The following is a 23,503-nucleotide window of genomic DNA, read 5'->3' on the forward strand; positions in this document are numbered from 1 at the left end:
AATCAGAACATGTGTTGTTATGATGACTTATCTTGACTGGGACCCAGGGCACTCCAGATGTTTGGTCCCTGTACACTTATGGAAAATAACTCACAAGGATGCTGTATTTTCACATTGAAGGAAATTTCTTTATTAAAGAAACAGGCCTACTTTTTGTCAATACATAAAAGGCTACAGTGCAGTCTCTTCCCAGAACTAAGAAAAAAAAAATGTTATCCTCTGAGAAGGAAAAAAGTAAAAAAAAAAAAAAACCCAAAGGATGGGATTAACTATTTGTAGAAACTACCTTAAGGCAGCAGCAGTTGACCTCAGTGGCATGATCAATAGCAAGGTGTACTGCAAATCATTCATTCCTAAAAGCAGTTAAATACTGCAGTTCTACAGGTTTTGTTTTTAAAGCAAATTAGAAAGGATTCAAGTTTATGGTTTTGGTAGCACTATCTTGAACGTGAGAGAAAAGGACAGGGTAAGGTAGTAGCTAATGTTACCGGAACTGTTCACCATCTTGGCCTTTTTTTATCCACCACAGTTCATGGTCTGAGCATAACTCTGAATATGTGTAAAGTTTATGAAAATGTGGTAGGCTATTGTGGGGAATAATAAACCATGAGAAAGAAAAAGAGACATCTGCCTTAAAAACAAAGAAGTTTCCTCAATATTAGACGAATGGAGAAAGAAAATGTGGCATATATATATATATATATATATATATATATATATATATATATATTTTACACATATCAAGAGGTATGCTCAGATCATGAAGTACTCCTGTGCTTCTTGTGTTAAGCATCTGACTCTAAATTTCAACTCAGGTCATGATCTTGCAGTTCGTAAGTTCAAGCCCTACAATGGGCTCCACACTAGCAGTGTGGAGCCTGCTTTGGATTCTTACTCTCTCTCTGCCCCACTGCAGCTGACTCTTCTTTTTCTCTGTCAGAGTTAAATAAGAACTTCAAAAAAAAAAAAAAAAGATAGCTCTTACATAGAGAACAAAATTAATGAAAATCCAGAAAGCAGATTTCACTTCAAGAATTCTATGTCAAGAATTTTCAAGATTCCATAGTCTCTTCTATTACTCAATTGTCTTATTTGTAGCTTCTGCAATACAAATTGGGATAGAGAAGTTGAATTAAGATGGCCATTAAGACCACTGCCCTCCAAGAGTTGTGAACCCATTAGAATTCTGAATAAAATTATATTAACAAGCTGCTTAGAAACAAACCAATCTGTCAAAAATTGAGGGAAATATTAAATGAATACAAATGCTTGTAAAGTCCCCCATGGCTAGCATATATGGGATTGATTCAAATGTGAGTGTACTGAAGATAAGTAAATGTGTTCAATTGTTTCTAAAGCTCTGCATGGGCCAAGGCACAGCCAGCATCAGCTACAAGTGATAATAAGATGCCCTGTGAGAAGAAAAGCATAGATGGGAACAATGAGGCAATAAAATGAGGCACTGACCACAAGCTACAGTTTCTTTATTCTGGGTTATAAAGACAACCTAACAACCACTGTCCAGAGTAGTGTGGGAAAAAATATTTGAACAAAGAATGAAGTGAGCATGATTCCCTGAGATGAGAATACTGAGGTCCAGGTATCTGTGCAGATTCTAAAACTGGCCTCAACAAATGCATGCCTCCTGAATAATGATATATGTGCCAGTGCGTTTTTGCTTCTCAAATTTCTTAATATGAACTTAAGTCAAAAACTATCCCTGTTGTAAAGACAGACATGTGTCTCAGTTCTCCATGCACCCTGCTGTTTGTCTGTTTCCTCCCTAGATTTACAGAGAAGGGCACACCTCCAGGCCTGTACAGGCCCCATCTATCTCTCACTACCAACTCCACTGCAAAGCACATCCCATCCTTAAGGCAACTAATAAAAAAATTCCAATTTTAGCTAAAAGATAAGAACATCAAGTACAACTCAAGTGTATAGGTTCAGACTCTAGCCTTCCTCTGCTTTATTAATAATTTGGTGCCTCTATTATAATAGAACAAAACACAACTAACAAAGTCAAAGTCATGCGTTCCATTTATTTACCCACTTCCGAACTACTTTGATAGGATCAGCTAGATAGAAAACAGGAAAAACACATGCATTTCTTCAGTTGACTCTTGTGAGCCCAGCAGCAAGTCAAGGTCATGAGACACCAGACTTGTGAAGAATCAAATCACAGGCAAATTGCTTTAATGTACACAACAAACTTTTTAATCACAAGTAGTAGTTCTACAAAAACAAACAGGAATATTGGCTCTATTGCCTTCTATATTTTCTGCACTGAGATCATAAAGAGAATATGAACAACCTAAGAAATATGCAAAGAATATGGCTATAAGGCAATGAGCTGACAAAGTTGTGTCCTGACCGGCAAAGTGAAGTAGAGAGCTAAGAAATTATTAGGTGAATATAATATACAAGTGTAAAACCATCTCCCAACATACAAGTTTTGTTTGTTTCCTATCAATACGGTTTTTAATTTGGTTTTTAATTTACATTTCCTACTGGTGTCTATGATCTCCTAATGTACTTATTTGTTAGATGTACATCTCTTCTTGTGAAATGTTTAGATCTCTTGCATGTTTTTCATTAAGTTATTTATTTTCTTATTATTGAACTTTGAAGTTTCTTTATATATTTTGGTACAACTCCCTTTAACACATATAGGCTTTGCAAATATTCTCCCTCCGTCTGTGGGCCATCTTTTCATTCTCTTAACAGAGGCTTCTGAAGAGCAGAAGTTTTTAATTTTGATAAAGTATAATTTATCAATTTGTTCTTTTATGGTTTGTACTTTTGTTGTCAAACCAGGAAATCTTCACCTAACCTGAGATCACAAAGAGTTTCTCCTGTTTTTTTAACCATAAGTTTTACAGTTTTATATTTTAAATTTGGGTTTATGATCTATTTTAAATTAATGTTTGCATATGATGTGAAATATAGGAGATAATTACTTTGCATATGAATATATAATTGTTCCATCACCATTTGTTAATGACTACCTTTCTCCATGGAGAAATAATAAGTTGTCCATATACATGTGGATCTATTTCCGGACTCTCTAGTCTATTCTATTTACGCATTTGTCTATCTTGATGCTAATACTATGCTACCTTAATTACTATAGCTTTATTGTAAGTCTTGAAACAAGGTCTACCTTTTTAGTCCTTCAACGTTTCCCTTCTTTTTCCAAGTTGCTTTGCCTACTTTGGCTGTTTTGCATTTTCCATGTAAATTTTAGAATTGGCTTGTCAATTTCTACCAAACAAACAAACAAACAAACAAACAAAAACCTGCTAGGACTTTAATTGGGATTGCATTAATCTGTAAACAATTTGGAGAGGACTTACATTTCCACTATCTCTAGAAAACCCCCCAGTATTTGGAACTAAAGAGTACACATCTAAATAGCTCTTAAATAAATGTAGAAATCAGAATGGAAATTATAAAGTATTTAGAACTAAATGTGAATACAAATGCAACATGTAAAACTTTTTGGCATAATACTAAAGTGGTACTTGAAGAGAAATTTATAGCACTTAATGCCTACGTTACAGAAAAAAAAAAGATCTCAAATCAGTGACATTAATTTCCAACTTAAGAAACTAGAAAATAAGGCAAACAACCCAAAAGTAAGCAGAAGAAAAAAATAATAAAGATAAGAAATCAATGAAATAAAAACAGAATAACAATGGGGAATTTTAATGACAATAATTAGTAAAACTTATCCTCTAGCCAGACTGGTCTGGGAAAAAAGAGAAAAATAAACAAATTACCAATATAAAAAAAATAGATTATGTCATTACATATTCCACAAATATTAAAAAAGATAATAAAATAACATAAATACACCTATTTAATTTCACTATGACCTGTAAACATACTTTGCATGACTTGGATCCTTTTCAATTCATTCGGACTTGTTTTATAACTCACAATCTGGTCTATATTGATAAATATTCTGTGTTCACTTGAAAAGAATGTGTATTCTCTATTGTTTGGTGTTCTATGGATGTCAATTAGGTAAAGTTTGTCGGTAGTGTTGCTCAAATCTCCCTTTCCTTGCTGATTCTATATCTATTTATTCTATCAATAATTGAGAGAGGAATAGTAATGTCTCTAAATAAAATTATAGATTAAAATTTTTTTGCAGTTCATTTTATGTATTTTAGTGCATAAGTATAAAGGATTATAATATCCTCTTGATAAATGGACAACCCACATCGGGCTTGCTTCTGTCAACATATCAGTGCAGAGCCTGCTTCAGATCTTCTGCTCCCCTCTCTCTGCCCCTCTCCTGCTTGCACTCTCTTAAAAATAAATTTTTTAGGGGGTGCCTGGGTAGCTCAGTCAGTTAAGCATCCGACTTCAGCTCAGGTCATGATCTTATGGTTCAGGAGTTCAAGCCCCGTATTGGGGTCTGTGCTGACAGCTCAGAGCCCGGAGCCTGCTTCAGATTCTGTGCCTCCCTGTCTCTCTGCTCCTTCCGCACTCATGCCCTGTCTCTCTCAAAAATAAATAAACATTAAAATTTTTTTAAATTATTTTTTTTTAAAAATCTGTTTTGTAAGATATTAATGCAGCCATTCATTTTTTTTTTTTTTTTTTTTTTTTTTTTTTTTTTTTTTTTTTTAGTGTTAGCTTGGTATACCAATTTCCATCCTTTTACCTTTGGGATATTTTGTCTTTTTTATATAAAGACAGAATATAATTGGGTCTTAGAATCTGAAAATCTCTGCCTTTTTACTGGGGTGAATGTCCATTCACATTTAATGTCATACCTGATATCAGCTTAGTTTTAAGTCTATGATCTTGCTATTTGTTTTCTATTCATTTCATATGTTCTTTGTTCCCTTCTTACAGTTTTTTTTTTTACCTTCTCCTGGATTAAATATTTTTATGATTCCATTTTATCTCTTTTGTTGGCTTACTATCTATATGTCTTTGTTTTGTTATTTTAACTGCTTTACAGTTTATAGTATATCTTTTAATTATCTCAATCTACCTTCAAATGATATTACATCACTTTATGTATATTAGAACTTCACAATAGTATACTTCCATTTCTCCCTTCCCAGCTTTTTATGCTATTGTTGTCATACATTTCATTTGTATATGTTATATATCAAAGGTGTTATTATTATTTTGATTATTTTGTTCAAATAGTCAACGATCTTTAAGAGCTTGAAATGATATGAAAAAATCTTGTATATTTATCCGTCTAGTTACCATTTTTTGTGTGCCTCATTCTTTTGTTCAGGCTCATATTTGTAACTGACATAGTTATCCTACTGCCTCTCATTAACATTTCTTATAGTGTGGGTCTACTGGTGAATTCTTTCAGCTTTTATACATGAAAGGTATTTTTGCTGGTTTTAGAATTCTTAGTTGAATTCTTTGTTTCTGTCAGCATGTTAAAGACATTGCTCCACTGTCTTCTCACTTGCATTGTTTCTGATAAGAAATCTATAGTTATTCTTACCGTTGTTCAATTGTACATGAGTTTTTTATTCCACTACCTGTTTTGTTTTTTTTTAATTTTCTCTTCATTACTGCTTTTGAATAATTTGATTATGACATGTTTTGGTGTAATTTTCTTCATATTTTTTTTTGTGCTTGGGCTTTACCAAGCTTCTTGAGTCTGTGGATTTACAGTTTTCATCATTTGGCAAAATTTTGGCCATTACTTCACCAAATATTTTTCTTCTCTCCTTTCTCTATTCTTTATGTTAGGGACTCCAGTTACACATATATTAGGCTATTGAAGATGTCCTACAATTCACTGATGCTCTTTACAATTTTTTTACTGTCTCATTTTGTATAGTTTTTCACTAGTCTTTTCTTCTGCAATGTCTAATCTCATGCATTGTATTTATTACTAATCTCATCCAATGTTATTTGGCCAATACCATCCAGTGTGTTTTCCACATCATGCATTGTAGTGTTCATCTCTAGAAGTTTGATTTTGCCTTCTTTATATCTCCCATGTCTCTAGTCAACTTCCATATATATGGGCTATAGTTATAAGAACAGCTTTAATGTTCTTGTCTTCTATTGTAACTTGTTTCAGTTCTGGGTTGGTTCCAATTGTTTCTGTCTCTCTCATATTTTCTTGCTTCTTTGCATGTCTAATAATTTTTTATTGGATATTGGACATTGTGGATTTTACCTTTTGGGTACTATATATTTTTATATTCCTATATATATCCATAAACTTTACTCTGGGATGCAGTAATTTGAAAACACTTTGATTCTTTTATGTCTTATTTTCAAGGCTTGTTAGGTGAGACCAAATCATCATTTAGCCTACAGCTAATTACTCCCCTACTAATAAAACAAGACAATTAGGAGTATTCTACTCAAATCCCTTTAAATTATGAGATATTCAAGGCTGGCTAGTGGGAATGGGCACTTTTCCTGCATTATATGAAGTATGAACATCAGGACCATTCCCTCTAATCCTTAAGTTGAATGGTTCTTTCTTGATCTCAGGTACCTTCCTATCTTTATTGGTTAATCAGTACCTTGATGTATACTGTTTAGATCTCTGGAGCTCTGTATCTCTACAGCTCTCTCCTCTCTGGTACTTTATCTTGTTAACTTTAGCCACCATGGCTCTCCCTGGATCCTTTATTCAACTCTTCAACTCAAGGAATCCATCACATCTGCCAGGGTTCCCCCTCCTTATTCTGCCTGGAAACCCTCTCAGGAGAAAGTTGGAACAATCATAGGGTTTATTTCATTTGTTTCCTATTTCTTGGAGATCACTGTTCTTCATTTCTTGATGTCCAGTGTCTTGAAAACATATTCTTCCACAGAAGTTGTCTTTTATTATTATTATTATTATTATTATTATTATTATTTCAGGTGAAAGGGTAAATCTAATTCTTATTAGTCCTCTTTGGGAGAAGCAGAGGTCCATAGATAGTCTTTGTCCACACTTCTCACTCTACACAACTGATTTTTAAATTTCATGAACACCTTTAAACATTCCAATTTCTAGAACTTTTTTTTTTAAATTTTTTTTTCAACGTTTTTTATTTATTTTTGGGACAGAGAGAGACAGAGCATGAACGGGGGAGGGGCAGAGAGAGAGGGAGACACAGAATCGGAAACAGGCCCCAGGCTCTGAGCCATCAGCCCAGAGCCCGACGCGGGGCTCGAACTCACGGACCGCGAGATCGTGACCTGGCTGAAGTCGGACGCTTAACCGACTGCGCCACCCAGGCGCCCCTAATTTCTAGAACATTTAATGAAGGAGAAATTCCTGCTGAACTCCTTTTCTGGAATTTGGCAAATAACCCTGTAGGGCCCAATTATAATCAATCTTTTGAGAGACACAAATGGTGTCTATCTCTTATATCTCTGTTAATGTAATCAGACAAAGTTAAGGGCAAGTTCATATTTCTGGGCAACTATAAAAAATTATGGCAGGCCCAAGAGGCTATGCCGTTTCAAACATGACTAAAAACACACTGAAAATCATTCATTCATTTGCATCCTACTCTTCTAGTGACCCTGTAAAGTTTAGGCCCTGAGAGAATCTTGGCTCAGAGGCCCAGATCTTTTTATGTTAGCACATTTCTCCCTTAGGGTAAACAAGGTATTTTCAAAGAACATTCATTCTTTGAAGTCAGTTTGAAAATTAGTGCTGCAGGATTCTAAATAGTACCTCAGCAGCCTGACAGAGATAATGTACAACTGCAATGTGTTCACTGTGCCAGGATGTAATTTACTCTTTCAGCACACACCCCTTCCTTCTGTGTGTGCCTCAGCTCAAAGCGTTTGGGATTAACCAACTGTGGTCCAGTTTTCATCAGGTTTCTTTCTGAATGCGTACAATGTTGAAACTTCAAACCACAGTGGGTTTGATCATACTGGGCACTGAATTGTGCTTGGATACTTCTTCTCAACAATTAGAGCTGTCACCACCGGTTCCCAGGGGTTATATGAGGGGTAGGGGCATTAAAAATAGTTAAATTGACTCCCTCTGGTCATCAAATGTAATAGGATCTATTAAAAAGAAATGTTCAAAATGTACGCTAGTTTTTAAAAGCCAATGTACCCACTGATCTACCTATCATTTAAAAAAAATCTAAAGTAGAGAGTTTTGATGAGCAAAGAGGAAGAGATAAATGAGACCAATCAATTTCTTTTCCACTCATGCCACCAAGAAGAGCTTTAGTCCTGGTAAAGATTTTTGGCTAAGATAGCACAAGTAACTGAAACCCAATGATCTATGTTCTTATGATACCAAAGCAGTGATAATGACTGATGTCATGCTAGCACATCAATGAAATTAAAATACAAAGTTGTTCACGTCCAAGTTTGTATACAAACTTGCTAGTGTAGGGACACACCTGACTCCATGTGAAGCAGTGGAAAGTTAAGAGTTATAGAGGGAAAAAGGGGTAGATATCAGAAAATGTCTCTTCTCTACTTACTTCACCCTATTCACTGAATTAGGGCTATGGGCTCAAGAATTCCATCCATTAAAAAATCAAGTTTTACATTTATTTGTTCAATAGAACATAGTGTCTATTCACTCCTTCCCATACCCTCCTTTTTCAAAAAAATTTTTTTAATGTTTATTTATTTTTGACAGAGGGAGAGACAGAGCATGAGTGGGGGAGAGACAGAGAGGGAGACCCAGAATCCGAAGCAGGCTCCAGGCTCTGAGCTGTCAGCACAGAGCCCGACGCAGGGCTCGAACTCACAGACCACGAGATCATGACCTGAGCTGAGGTCGGATGCTCAACTGACTGAGCCACCCAGGTGCCTCCCCCCATACCCTCCTTTTAAAAAAGCTGTTTAATTATTTTAAATACTTGGGGACAATTCAGTTATAAAGGACACAGGTAAAACAGAAGGGCTTATTGCAGGTAATAAAATTTAATTCACAATGCCCGCATGACAACGTCATAGCAGATATTTTAGCACAATATAAAAATGCAACAAGACCTGATGTGAAAGATTTGGGACTTAGTTTATTCTTCAGTTTTACGCTATAGGAGTTCATATGGGCTAGTCACTGGATGCAGGATGGGCCTGGTGTCCAGGTGCTGGCTTAATATCTAACACCATTCTCCACTGCACACTTTCTGGCTTGTGTTACCTTGACTTGGGTTTAACGATATGTGGCAACAAACTTTACCCATAACAGAGTCTGACTAAGAGACAGTCATTTTGAATTCTGTTTTGTCTCCGTGTAATTCATGTCTTAGTCACAATCTTCAAGGAGGGTATTTTTATAGGTACATGGTTTCCATTTGCATAAACAATCTGGTGAAAAACTGCACATGGGTGCTCCCTAGGTATTATGTGATAAGACACCTGGAGTGAATTATTTGAATGAACTTAAAAGACTTGAGAACTGATTTCACACATACGAGTAAAGAAAGCCTGTCACAGTGATTTAGAGACAAAAGCTAGAGGTTGCTTCCTTTTTAATAGATATGTGAGGAGTTGTGTTCAAATTTCTTCTTATTTCTCAGTCTGAATACCCGTATTTGTTCTTCAATGACATTAGAACCAAGGTAGCATTTGGTGCAGGCAAGTGTGAATCAAAGAGAGTCTGGGACTCTAACAAAACCATGTACATGTACGAAGGAGCCACGAGGAATAAGCCCATGTCACAACTGAAATAGTAGATTTCTATATAAGGCAAGAACAGTTTTCTCAGTAGGACAATACAAAGTCTGAAGGATAATATAATGTGAACTTCCAGGTTTTGGAAAGAGTAGAATGCTCTTTGTGAAAAGTAAGAGCAGCATCCATGGAGCATATCACAAGGTAGCTTCATTCTAATCTGTTTGGTTGAGATTGCCAACCTAAGCTTGCCTTTAAGACTTATTCTCGCTGACCAAACTGCTTTCTACACTCTGTATGTTCTCCAATAGGTGGGTTTCCCAACATAGTGATAACGCTGAACAGGTATCTGTTTTTACTGAAACTAGTAATTCCTCATTAAAAGAAAAAATATGAACACTGAAAACATGGAACATTTCCCATTTAGGCTGCACAATTCGCAAAGACTTGTATTCCATTCTAATCATCAAGTCCACAGTCAACTTTAAAGTTAAAATGAAAAAAATGGCAAGTGATAAAGCGAGAGTAGAGAATGTATTTATGATGAAGAAAGAATGGTGGGGAGGAAGAGATAAAACAATCATCTGTAAATTATCGAAAAAGGGATAGACTACTCGTTAAATGTAGTGAAGTGGTTTTTTTAGGGTATAATATAAGAATATATTAACAACCATGATTTCAATTTTAGGTGTAATTCTAACAAATTGCATTAAATTGCACACTTTATGGAAAAGTATAATGGAAATTATGTTCTTACCATCTGTTTTCTTTGAATCATTTCCGACATTGGATTGATCCTTCCTGTCGGTCTTATTTTTACCATCTTTCAAGTCACCTGAAAGTAATAAACACGACAAACAGTATATAGCTAAAAGGGAAGTTATAAATATCCTTAAACTTGTCAAGGTAAGTAGAGGAAAAAGAAGTGCATAAGTTTAGTCACGAGGGGGTACATGTCTGAATGTAAATATCTTTTATAGCCACATATCAGGCCTCAAAAATTAGATTACAAAACAGAAACTAAGACAAAGCTCCTGTTAAACAATGTTTGCTTAATCCAAGAATGTTTATTTTCCAAGAAAGGCAGTTCAGCTTTATTATTAGGCTGTGCAGTGAAGAAAAACTTAAGTCAAATGTAAGTTATACCAGGTAATAGCTATTTAACTTCTATATGCTTCAGTTTCCTCATCTGCAAAATGGGGATAATGATAACTACTTTATAGACATAATATAAGGACAAATGTATTTAAGGTATTGAATAAATCATCTAGCCCTTCACTCAATGACAATTGTTACTGTAAAACAGAGCTATAAATAGTATTCTAAGTAATGAGCTTGTTGAAACATGATTCGTAAATGTTAAAAAACACTACGCAAACAAATGTACAATAAACACGTGTCAAAAACTTACTTAATTCATTTATGAAGGAACCAGAGAGACAGCGAGGACGGTATTCAAGGGCATTTAAGGAAATGGGTATTTATAGGCATTTTATAAAACTGTTAAAATAAGACGGTTGTGTTGGAAATAAAACTGGTTATGTCGTACAATAAAATCAAAACCTTCGGGGGGTTATCTCCTCTAACAGTCAAAAATCTGTAAGTTAGCATATAACTTCATAGCACCTAGGCTTGAGTCAAATAGTAAATGGCGAAGTTAGACATAGTCATGTTCTCCCACAGCCAGGGTCATCAAACGATAGCTCATGGGCCAATCTGGAAAGAAAGGTTTTTTTGGAAACAGTCATTTATATATTGTCTGTGGCTGCTTTCATGCTATAGTGGTAGGAGCTGTATGGTTGCAAGAGAGACACGCAAAACCAGGAATAGTTACTGGCTGGGTCTGCGCAAAAAAAGTCTGCTGACCCCTGTCTAAGATAATTAATCCCTGGGCATGTGTGTTCAACAGTATGCCAGTGTGACATTGAAAGGACATGGCACCCTTTCCCCCAGCCTTATTCTCAAGTTTCGGAATTTTTTCTTACAGTCTTACTGATGGCATCTTTCTGTTGTAGCCTGCATAAAACCCAGAACAGATGACAACTAAAATACTGGTACTATTGAAGGGAAAAGACCCTAAGAATAATTACAACCAGGAAGAAGTGAGCAGGGTCCTGTCTCTTTTTGCTTTCTTTGTGCCAGGCAGTGTGCTAAATGCTTTGCATGCATCATTTCATTAAATTCTTGTAACAACCCCATTATGAAGGTACTACTATTGAAAGTAGATAAATTCATCAAAGATTAATTCACTAAAGGATCAATCTGCAGAATAACAAACTCATCAAATGATTGAAGAGGTTTTCCAAGTCTGAGTTTTCTTCTAACTTCCCTGCAGCCACTCTGTCATATACTGGTTGGTCCAGCTTTGTTGAACACAGTGCACTGTGTATGCCCATAACCTTGCATATGTGTCTCCTTCTGGCAGCACGACTGCTCCTGTTGGCTACCGTGGCTCTGGTTTAAGCCATTCGACTAATAGTTTTTGCATAAATGGCCAATTGATCTTTCTACAAAGTGATTTTGTTTAAACCGACTTGTGAAGAATTGACATGAAACTCATATTGTCATCTCCATTTTATGGCTCTGGAACCTAAGGCACGGATAAAGTAATTTACTACAGTATACATAGATGGGTCTGATTCTAGAGGCTCAGCTCTCAACTACTGTATCTTGCAACTTCCCTATGAAGCTTAACTTTCTGATTTCGGGCTTCTGTTCACTGTTGCCATTTCTAAATGCCTTTGGTCTACAGATTTATAAAGAAATGATTATATAAGGAAAACTCAAGACCATTTTGGGTTGTGATACATTAACAATGTATTTTCAATGAAATCCGACAAATCCTAAGTTGGGAGTCAGTAAATTCTCCAAGTTTCCTCTTAATTCTGAATGGGATGAATTGGCTGAAGGGATTGAGGAAAAAGGTCAACTCTAGCCACAGTGTAAGCAGGAGGAGTTCAAGTGAAGGAAATGGTCACCACCCTTTACCACCATTAATGGCCAAAGAGAGGATTCCTTTGGAGGTCCCATGAAACAGTTCAAATACTGGCTTCTTCCTGTTTTAAGGATGCCACAGATAGATTCAAGGATCTTAAGCCCTGTGGTCAAATGAATTCCCTGCAGAAAAATGATCTTCCTTTCCCAAATGAGCCTTCACACCCCTAATGCACAATGCTTTATGCCTTCAGGGTTTCCCTGGACTGGAGATTTAGGTACAGCTGCAGCAAAAGACCAGGATGTCTTCCAGAAGTCAGCAGGAGGGGTTCAATTTGCTGGATTCTAGCCAGCAGCTTGTGGCAGCCTGCCTTCTCCTCAGTCAGGGTTGGGGAGGCTGATAGAGAAAGTACCTTGATGGAGACCAGAGCTTAGGGGATCTCATAGTTGCTGAAGAGGACCACACCTCCAGAACCCCACTTAACCAAAATCCTTCAGTTCTATCCTGGAAGTATCTTGGGCGACCACAAAGAAGGGTGCTGGGAAAGTGACACATGTTTGTTTGATGATGTTCCTTGAACATAACCCATTAGGTAATTTCCCATGGGTTGTATATGGAGTAATGGCTGATGTGAGCTGTTATTCAATAAACAGGGGAAACAAAAGAGCCTTTCTGCACAGTTATAAATCATTTTAATTAGGCTCCTGTAACACAGTCTCAAACCACCATTAGCCTTTCTTATTACTGCTCAAAATTGACTTATTTTCCCATCTCTTATTTAATACTTAATTTTTAAGGGAAATGGTAGACTGTTGATTACTTTGGGAAATAAACACAATTGTGAAACCAACCCAGCCTAGCTGAAAACTTGGGTTCCTGTTTGTTCCTTTAAAGCTCTCCCTCTTACAGTCTTCAAAATAAATTACTGCCACCTTTGCCCTCTCTGGGTATTTGTTTGTACCCATTTCATAAAATTCATAACCATTTCTATGACTGGCATGTTTATGTTCATTGGTTTCTCTCCCTGACCAGACTGGGATTGGTAAACTATGGCCCATGGGCCAAACATGGCCCCAGTACCTGGTCTTACATGGCTCACAAACTAAGAATAGTTTTTACATTATTAAATGGTTGAAAAAAGGGAAGAATATTTAATGATGTTTGAAAATTGTATAGGATTGAAACTTGAATTTTCATAAATAAAGTTTTATTGGAATATGGCCATGCCGATTTGTTTATATGTTAGCTGTAGCTGCTTGCACTAAAACAGGAGTGTTAAGCAGTTGTAACAGGGACTGCATAGCTCCCAAAGCCTACACTATTCACTATCTGGTCTTTTACAGAAAAAGTGTGCGCCAATCCTGGGAATAAACAGATCACAAGCTTCTTGTGGACCTCCACTGAGCCTCAACATTTTTCTGATTTCCTGTTCTCCCCAGTAGTGCCAAAACTTGCAAATAGTAGGGACATGCTGATTATGAAATATAAAATTTGGACTCAGACCTGAATTTGACTTGAAATCTCTACTTAGTGGTTTCTTGACCTTAAGAAAGTGATTTAACCTCTCTGAGTTTCAGTTTCCTCATCTGTAGCTGATTATGAAATATAAAATTTGGACTCAGACCTGAATTTGACTTGAAATCTCTACTTAGTGGTTTCTTGACCTTAAGAAAGTGATTTAACCTCTCTGAGTTTCAGTTTCCTCATCTGTAAAATGGGAATGAGGTATGTACCTCCAGAGTTGTTAGCATTTTTAAACGTAGATAAAATCTCATGCACAATGTCTGGCAGATGTTAAGCATTCATTAAATGTTAGAGATATTACAATGACTATGTTTATTAAGGCAAAGCCATTTTTTTACCCACTTTCCTAAAAGACAAACAAATAGGGAAGAAATAGATCTTGTCTCTCTCAGGAGCCCTTACATATTCCTCCTTTGGGAAGGAGAGACTCATCTAGAAGGAGGAGTTTGAGAATGCAAAGCTCAGCCCAGCCACCCATTTCTCTGGTTCCCAACTCCCTTTGAGATGTGTTTTCCACAAAACATACACCTTTTCAGCCACTCCAGAAGCAGCCTGCTGGGGTGCTAGGATGCTGGGGTGGTCGCGGGAGGCAGGGGTGGTGGTCCTAGTCCCACCTGCACTGCCAGTGTCTGGTTGGCTAAGCTCAGCTCAGGGCAGATGCGTGAAGTAGCCCATGTGCTCAGCAGACCAAGGTCACATTTTCCAATTCAATTCTAGTTGCAGTAGAGCTAATATTTTGATCATGGACTTTTTGATTCTGGTATCTCTCTCTTAGTTGGTTCTGACCTCGGGAGTGGATGAGATGGGGTCTTTCGCACTGCCCTCTAAAACTCCAACAGGTATATCATAAATCCTTATAAAGCTGAACATATTTTCTGGACCATGATGCACCTGAATACAAAACAAACGAGCTATGAGCAGTCTCTAGAACCAGGCTGCTGAGGGTCTGGACAAGTGGATAAAGGCCTTCTCTACCTCCTATGGTGGTCATGAGGTTACCTGAGGGAATTTATGTAAAATTCTTGAAACATGATATGAGCTATCATCATTATCATATGTATTAAAATACTGTTTTCTGATTCTACATGTTATATATGTTCATTATAAAAATAACTGGAGAGTGTCGTGCTGAGCACCTTCTATATATTTCTCATTTACTCAGGCTATGTAGCATACATAATAGCTATAGTATGGCCCTACGAAGCAGGTAAGAGAATACATACATAAAGAGAGGACTTAACACAGCATCTGACGTAGGTGCACCTGGGTGGCTTAGTCGGTTAAGTGTCTGACTTTGGCTCAGGTCATAATTCTGTGGTTTGTGGGTTCGAGCCCCGTGTTGGGTTCTGTGCTGACAGCTCAGAGCCTGGAGCCTGCTTCAGATTCTATGTCTCTCTTTCTCTGCACCTCCCCTGCTCATGCACATGCACACTCTCTGTCTCTCTCTTTCTCTCTCTCAAAAATAAATAAACATTAAAAAAAAAACCAGCATCTGGTGTATAGTCAATAAATCCTAGTTTGTTCTATTGCTATCATTATCATTACTGGAAGCTCACTATCTATTTTGCTATCATTATCATTACTGGAAGCTCACAAGTGGTACTTGCTGTGAGCAGATATTATTACACACATTTTACAGAGACAGGAGAAGGTTAAGTAACCTGGCCATGGCCACTTAGAAGTGAGAGGCACAGCTGTAACTTGAATCCGGGTCTGTCTGACTGCAAAACTACCTTGCCACAACCTGGCATTTGACAGCTCCAGAGACTCTGAACTTCCTGCTCTTCCCTGAAGAAGGTAACCAACTCCATGCCCTTGTGCCTTAGCTCATCTTGCTCCCTCTGTCTAAGAAGTCCCAGTCTCCCATCTGACCAGCAAACTTCAGCATTTAAAGCAAAGCTCAGGCATCACCACCTCCTGAAGTTTTCTGTGACATTTCTCCATTCCACAATCCCCAGATGCAACAAAGCTAATGTCTCTTTTTTGACATGATCCTTGGGCATTTTATCAGCCATGCTACTACTGTTACTAGCTTGGAATCACTTCGGAGGATGTTCATACCCCTATGAGATTGGGGACTTCCTATGTCTTTTCCATTTCTAAATTCTCAGTGCCAAGCACAGTGCTTCACACATAGTTATTAACCAATAAATATCTGTTGCCTTAAATATTAAGAAATCATCAACAGTAAGTACAATCATCCAGATCATCCTGGTACTTTTCTGGTCTTAAAACCTAAAGTTCTGGGGCACCTGGGTGGCCCAGTCTGTTGAGCATCTGACTTCAGCTCAGGTCATGATCTTGTGGTTCTCGAGTTCGAGCCCCACGTCAGGCTCTGTGCTGACAGCTCAGAGCCTGGAGCCTGCTTTGGATTCTGTGTCTCCCTCTCTCTGCCCCTCCCTGATTCATGCTCGCTGTCTCTCTCTCTCTCTCTCTCAAAAATAAGCATTAAAAAAAAATTTTAAACCTAAAGCTCTGCATGCAGGAAGCCCCTCAGTCCCGGGCAAGGTGGTCACCCTAATGTATATACTTATTCACCTACAGATGGCCAGACACATACTATAGGAACAGACCCTAGATAGACCAGGGCTCCAGCCCTGCCTACTAAAGGGATAGTACATATGGAAGACTGATTTTCCAGTCCACCCATCTGGGCAATAAGCCCTCAGGAACGTGCTGGGATTGTTAACAGGTATTTCCCCAGTGGATAGGCAGGCACTGGCCAGAGTCTCCAGAACAGCTGGGAAAGGCCTGGAAGGTATAAATCTCCCCAGAGAGAATGGCTCAAGCAAGGCTCTGGCTGCTTTTGATGGGATCCTAATGGGGTCCACAGCCCAGTGAGGTGTGATCAGCAGCAGCTGGAAGACCACAGAAGCCCTGTCCTGAGAGCCGTCCTCACGGGTGTGGTTGTTGGCCAGTTTCCATTCATCACGTCGTCAGCAGCCCGAAAAGAGCCTTTCACCGGTGAAACTGTACTCACCATTCTGTTGTTTTTCTCCTGAGGACTTCTCAGCTTTGGAATTTTTCCCACGAGGGTTGTCGCTTTTGTTTGTGCGAGTTCCATTGACTTGATTCTTAGCTTCCCCAGATGTCTTTTTCTCAGCTTTGCCAGCCGCGCCTTCTTCAGCCTGGCTTTTGGCTTCCATTTCCTTTTGCTTCTCCTCCGCGGCCAGGCGAGCTTTTTCCTCGGCTTCCTTCTTGGCCTTCTCCTCTGTACCCAGGGCAAGTTAGGAAAGGCACAGAAAAGATAAAAAGAGGTCACACTGTTAGGGAAATTGCCTCTTTGAACAAAGCCAAGCCTTTGCACTGAGTGTTTGGGGTATATTTTTGGTTAATTCACATCAGATTAGTGTGTATATTCAGGAAACCAATAAAATTGGTTCATGGTGATGTCATTTGTGAAATCAGTGGATTATAAGGGAGGGCAGGGAGAAAATAATAATAATAAGGATAATGATAATTAATAAATCAAGATTATAATTGGCATTTTCAATATTATCATCAGTGACTTCTCTTGAGTGTGTCCTCTATGCCAGGTATTATGCTAAGTGCTTCTCAAGGAATGCTTCCTTACATTCTCAAAATACCTTTAAGCAGTAGCTATTATTACTAAAACCATATTTTATGGAAGTGAAGTCAAGGCTCAGGTACATTACAAAACTCTCCTGTGCCACTGTAAAAATTGGAGTTTCATGTAGATCTGTTTAGGATCTGGAGTTTAAACATAAACAACTGATTACAAAACAGAAAGACAGGAAAAATAATTGCCACTAGAACAGTACAGTTTCAGGTCACCGTGAATTTAAAAGTAGGATGAGGATGGGGCGCCTCGGTGGCTCAGTCGGTTGAGCGTCCGACTTAGGCTCAGGTTATGATCTCACAGCTCCTGAGTTCAAGCCCCACACCAGGCTCTGTGCTGACAGCTCAGAGCCTGGAGCCTGCTTCGGATTCTGTGTCTCCCTCTCTCTCTGCCCCTAACCTACCCGCATTCTGTCTCTGTCTCTCTCAAAAATAAATAAACATTTAAAAAAATTTTTAAAGTATGAAGAGGATAATTAGGCCTTACAAAACACAGGTCTTCAAACTGTCCACAAGATTAGAGGTGGCCTTTAGTTTGGCCAGGTATCCTGGTCTGTATCTTCCCCTTTAGTGACAGGATGTCAGCTGTATTTCCAATTCTGCTTACTATGAAAGGATCTGGCTCTGTGTTTCATCAAAAACATGGCATAATTACATATGGTCAAGTATTCATGAAAAGATAGATTGGCTCATTCAACTGATAATTTATTGAATAGCTACAGTGTCAAGCACCATTTTAGGTGCTGGGAATGTAGCAGCACGTAAGAATTATGAAATAGAAAAGATCATAATTAAGTAAACAAGTCACTAAGATAATTTCAGGTGGTGAAAGGGTTTTACAAAAATGGTTAAGCAAAATAATATGATGGAACACAATAAACATAAAGGAGGGAGGTGGCATTGCATCAGGAGGTAAAGAAAGTGCTATTTGACCAGATTCTTTGTCATGAATTGCTGGCTGTGCAATAATTAGGGGAAATGGCATATAAGATAGAGGAATTTAAAAATGTCAAGGCCATGAGGTAGGAATGAGTATAGAATGTTCAAGGGATATTGAGTTAGTCAGTATGGCTAACACAAGTTTAGAAGAGGTTAGTGACAGATGATGTGGTCAAATGGCCAAGGACATGCAGAATTGAGATCATGCGGGGGCCTTGGAGGCAATAAAGTGGCACTAGGTTGCAGAAAGTGACACACACCTAACAGAGACCAATCATCCCTGAGGGTAGAGGCTCACCCCGTTTAGCATTCAACTGACTCAAAAGGCTTTCCAGATTATGCCATCCATTATAGAAAACATTATTTCATTTTTTAAATCTAGATGTGTTAAAAATATCCTACACCTCATTATTATCAGGGGTCCTCTTGATTTCCCTTGGTTAGTGTTGGTCCTGAAAAAGCTAGCTTTCACAGATGACAAGTTTGTTTTTAATCTAATGGTCACCAGAGTGGTTGTTTCCCCTGTTTTACCTGGTTAAGAGCACAAAGCCCAAATCTGATCCAGGTTCACATGTCATTGAACTGTATTGTATTTTGTGGATGTCGATGATCTCTGGCTTCATTAGGCTTCTCCCGCCCCTAGATTTGCCTGGCTTCAATGTCCTCCTTAATATATTATGAAGTTTTTATTACTCTTTTCATTGATTCATCTATCCATCTAACCAACTCAATGCCTTGGTGTCACCCCAGACAAATTAAATCGTATTCTGGAGGGAGAGGGGCAAGAATAGGATATTTTAAATGCTCTCCAGATGATTCTAACATGCAATCAGGATTGATGAGCACTCATTTAAATTTTAAATGTTTGCCATTCACTATTTCCTGACATTCTACTTCCCAAGAGGATGCATTTATACTTTACAATGAAAAGGCGAGGAAAGATTTCTTTACAAAATAACTTAATTATGCACATATAGAGTATGATATCTCTTCTGACTTCTACAGAAAAGTACAACTAAAGAGTAAGAAGATGCCCCTGCAGAAAATAGTGAAATGGCATTCTCAGTGGACTACAGGGTCACAGGAGGCCCCCTGGAATGTTCGCCCAGACTTCCTCTCACCCTCGCATAGTGCCCGAGAGACAGAAGTCAAATGTCACCTCCATCACTGAATTCCCAGCGCCTGACACATAGAAGACGCTCATGGAGTATTCGTTAACTAAGTGAAAATGCACACAATGGGTATGATTTGCCCAATCTGCCAATAAACCTGACTTGTACATATTCCATCTGTAATCTAGACCTGTGTAAAATACAGAAAGCATACAAACTCTAAAGTCCTATCTTGAAAGAGTTAGCCATTTGACAAATGTTGGTTTCCTTAACCACTAAATACAGGTGAGTAAAAAAGATGACTGTACTTACTATATAGAGAGGAAAAGTGAGGGGGAGGGGAATTCACTCACATTCAGGTAGCAGGTTAAATAATTTATGGTCCCCTCACAGAACCCCCACTGAATCTGTGGCAAACTTTCAACATTCAAAATATCCACAAGTCAAAAGCAACTGATAAAAACTGAAGGTGTTAAATTCTGGTTTGCTACAGAAGAGCATAAAATATGTGAGCAAGAAAAATTTATTTGACAACTGAGTCAGAACAATTTTCTATGGAAATCTAGCAAGGAAAAATAAAAACTGGGAGAAGGTACATTTCAGAAACAAATCCATTTTTGCTCAGCTACAGCTGACAGCGGTCAATTAATGTTTGAATTAATGAATGGCAGCTCTTATGACATTACAATCAGATCCCAGGCAGCCTGCCCTACTATATGACTCCTGTCCCTGTGGAAACTGTGTTCCAGCACGTGGCTTTGCCATGTTCTTCCACTTCACTACTCTACTCCCATCTCTCCATGATTCTGTGAAATAACTGAAATGAGTGTGATCAGCTATCAGCACCCAGTGATACTACTCAAAATAAGTAGACAAAAACAAGCAAACATATAACTAAGAAAAAAAATCAGCAGAAGGTATGTTTGTGCCACTGTAAACAGATTCTCATATATTTTCAGACATACAAGATACATAAACCTTTCCTACAAAGAGAAAAAGTAGACTAGCGCACAATTAATTTGTGCTATAAGGTTCCAACGATAATATATATAGATTTAACTTGTCAGGTCTTAGATTTAGCATCCATGGCACTCGTAAGCTTCTAGACTAGTAGGAAGCAAATGCCATAGTTCAATTGCATTTCCTTTTGCTTCCCATTTCAGGATATCTGTGGTGATTTGACTCATTATGAAAATGGCCCAAACCAGCAGCTAATGAGTAAAGGTAGAGCAAAGCAGAGCAGGACCCTCATGAGCCACAAATCTTGCTTCTCCTTAGAGCTGGTCCTATCCCACGCTGCATGCTATGCATTCTGGGAGAACTACATTGATTTCATTTCATCTCCCTTTCTGAATAATGGTTTGTAGTCTCTTGGTTAAAAATGGTATTGCACTAGTTATCCCTTGGTAAAATTTTCTGAATTGCCTTCTTAAACTACCTACAGAGAGAGAGAGAGAGAAAAGGAAACTGAAAAACAACCAAAATACTATATGAATTTTGAATAGTTAACTCTTAGTTGTACACAAAAACAACAGAAAAATATCTCCAGCTATCTAAGGACCCAGAAGGTGTTCACACAGGATCTTTCTAAAAACTGAAGCCAAACGCTCTGGTTTCTCTTCAGATTGCATAAATCTTTCACCTTTTAAAAACTGAAGCCAAAAAGTGCTTCAACTGATAGAAAAATTCAACTAATATTAGAAACTTAAGAATAAGGAAATATATTAATGATGTGCAATAAAACTAGTAAATCTTAGTGTTCAATGGAAATAATTGTTTAATACATATAAAACTTGATGCAAATATTACAAATAATATTAAAGGTTAAGTTAATTATAAAATAATAATCTACTTATAATCACCTAGATTAAAAATCTCATAGTATTTCAACAAAAACAGTGATTATGTAGGAAATAAATAAAAATTCCGTAAATCAGCATTTGCAAAGGAGTGTCATTATATACAATTTCTTAATTTAATTTTTTAAAATGTTTTATTAATTTCTGAGAGAGAGAGAGAGAGACAGAGTGCAAGCAGGGGAGGGGCAGAGAAAGAGGGAGACCCAGAATCTGAAGCAGGCTCCAGGCTCTGAGCTGTCAGCACAGATTCCGATGAGGAGCTTGAACCCACGAACCATGAGATCATGACCTGAGCCGAAGTTGGACGCTTTAACAGAGTGAGCCACCCAAGCTCAGCCATACCATTTCATATTTACATTGATACACATAGGTCAATAAAAATGTAAAGGAAATCTCTGGTAAAATAAAAATAGGATATATTTTAAAAGACCATTTATAAAGTTAGCTGCGGGGTAGGGAGATGGATTAAATAGATAAAGGGGATTAAAAGATACAAACTTCCAGTTACAAATAAATAAGTCATGGAGATAAATGCTAGAGCACAGGAAATATAGTCCTACTGAAAATATTGTAGTAATGTTATATGTTGAGAGATCGTGACTATACTTCCCAGGGAAAAAAAGAACATAAAATTAAAAGGCATAGGACAAACTAGTGCAGGGCAGAAGTTGCAAGATATTTTGCCAACTGATGAATTACCATCCTTAACATATAAAGAGTTAATATGAATCAACAGTAAAAATATAAACATTTTAATGGAAAAATGAAGGGGGGATATAGGGAAATATTTCCCACTTCTATTGGGAGATAATATTAGTTGAAAAAAATTGCCAGAGAGAAATTTGATAATATATATCAAGAGCCTTACAGTTTTTCATCTACTTTGACAGAGGGAATTTCACACCTAGAAATTTATCTTAGATAAATAATCATACGTAGGCTCAAAGACTTTTGAACTTGCATGTTTTTAACACTCTGATATGCAATAATGAAGAATTGGAAACCAAAATGTGCAGAAATGGAGGAATGATTAAACTATGGTATCACATACAATGCAGACATTTAAGTCATACTTTCCAAGAATACTAGTATGAAGATAAAGTGCTCAAATAGAAATAGTAAAATGAGGGGCACCTGGGTAGCTCAGTGAGGTAAGCATCCGGCTCTTGGTTTTGGCTTAGGTCATGATCTCACAGTTCCATGAATTTGAGCCCCACGTCAGGCTCTGCACTGGTAGCGTGGAGCCTGCTTGGGATTTTTCTCTCTCCCTCTCTTTCTCCTGCTCCCCCACTCACACTATCTCTGTCTCTCCCAAAATAAATAAATAAACTTAAAAAAATGTTTAAAAATGAAATAGTTAAATGAAATACAGGACAATATTATACTATGATCGCAATGCATGGGGAAAATTTTTACTTATATATATGCATGATAAATAAAATTAAAAAGAATTACATCGGGGACACCTGGATGGTTCAGTTGGTTGAGGGTCCGACTTCAGCCCAGGTCATGATCTCACGGTTCATGAGATCGAGCCCCACGTAGAGGGCTCTGTGCTGACAGCTCAGAACCTGGAGCCTGCTTCTGATTCTGTGTCTTGCTCTCTCTGCCCCTGCCCTGCTTGCACTCACTCGCTCTCTCTCTCTCTCTCTCTCTCAAAAATAAGAATAAGCATTAAAAAATAAAAATAAACCAGCAATAGCATGGCTAGGAATTTACCCAAGGGATACAGGAGTGCTGATGCATAGGGGCACTTGTACCCCAATGTTTATAGTAGCACTTTCAACAATAGCCAAATTATGGAAAGAGCCTAAATGTCCATCAACTGATGAATGGATAAAGAAGTTGTGGTTTATACATACAATGGAATACTACTTGGCAATGAGAAAGAATGAAATCTGGCCTTTTGTAGCAACGTGGATGGAACTGGAGAGTGTTATTCTAAGTGAAATAAGTCCTAC

General features: G+C 37.7%; 1 protein-coding gene across 1 annotated transcript in view; it reads right to left on the reverse strand.

Annotated features, from left to right (window-relative positions):
* Positions 1-23,503, reverse strand: part of PDE1C (phosphodiesterase 1C) — a 476,086-nt gene that overhangs the window by 38,869 nt on the left and 413,714 nt on the right. The window contains exons 16-17 of the mRNA XM_047095238.1: positions 17,034-17,264; positions 10,352-10,429 (exon numbers count right to left, since the gene is read on the reverse strand). Coding sequence (XP_046951194.1) covers positions 10,352-10,429; positions 17,034-17,264 — 309 coding nt within the window. The remainder of the gene's footprint in view (positions 1-10,351; positions 10,430-17,033; positions 17,265-23,503) is intronic.

This window comes from Lynx rufus, unplaced genomic scaffold (assembly GCF_022079265.1).
Source record: "Lynx rufus isolate CCGP_SWC_20201006 ecotype Redwood Valley unplaced genomic scaffold, mLynRuf1.p SCAF_4, whole genome shotgun sequence".
Taxonomy (NCBI): Eukaryota; Metazoa; Chordata; class Mammalia; order Carnivora; family Felidae; genus Lynx; species Lynx rufus.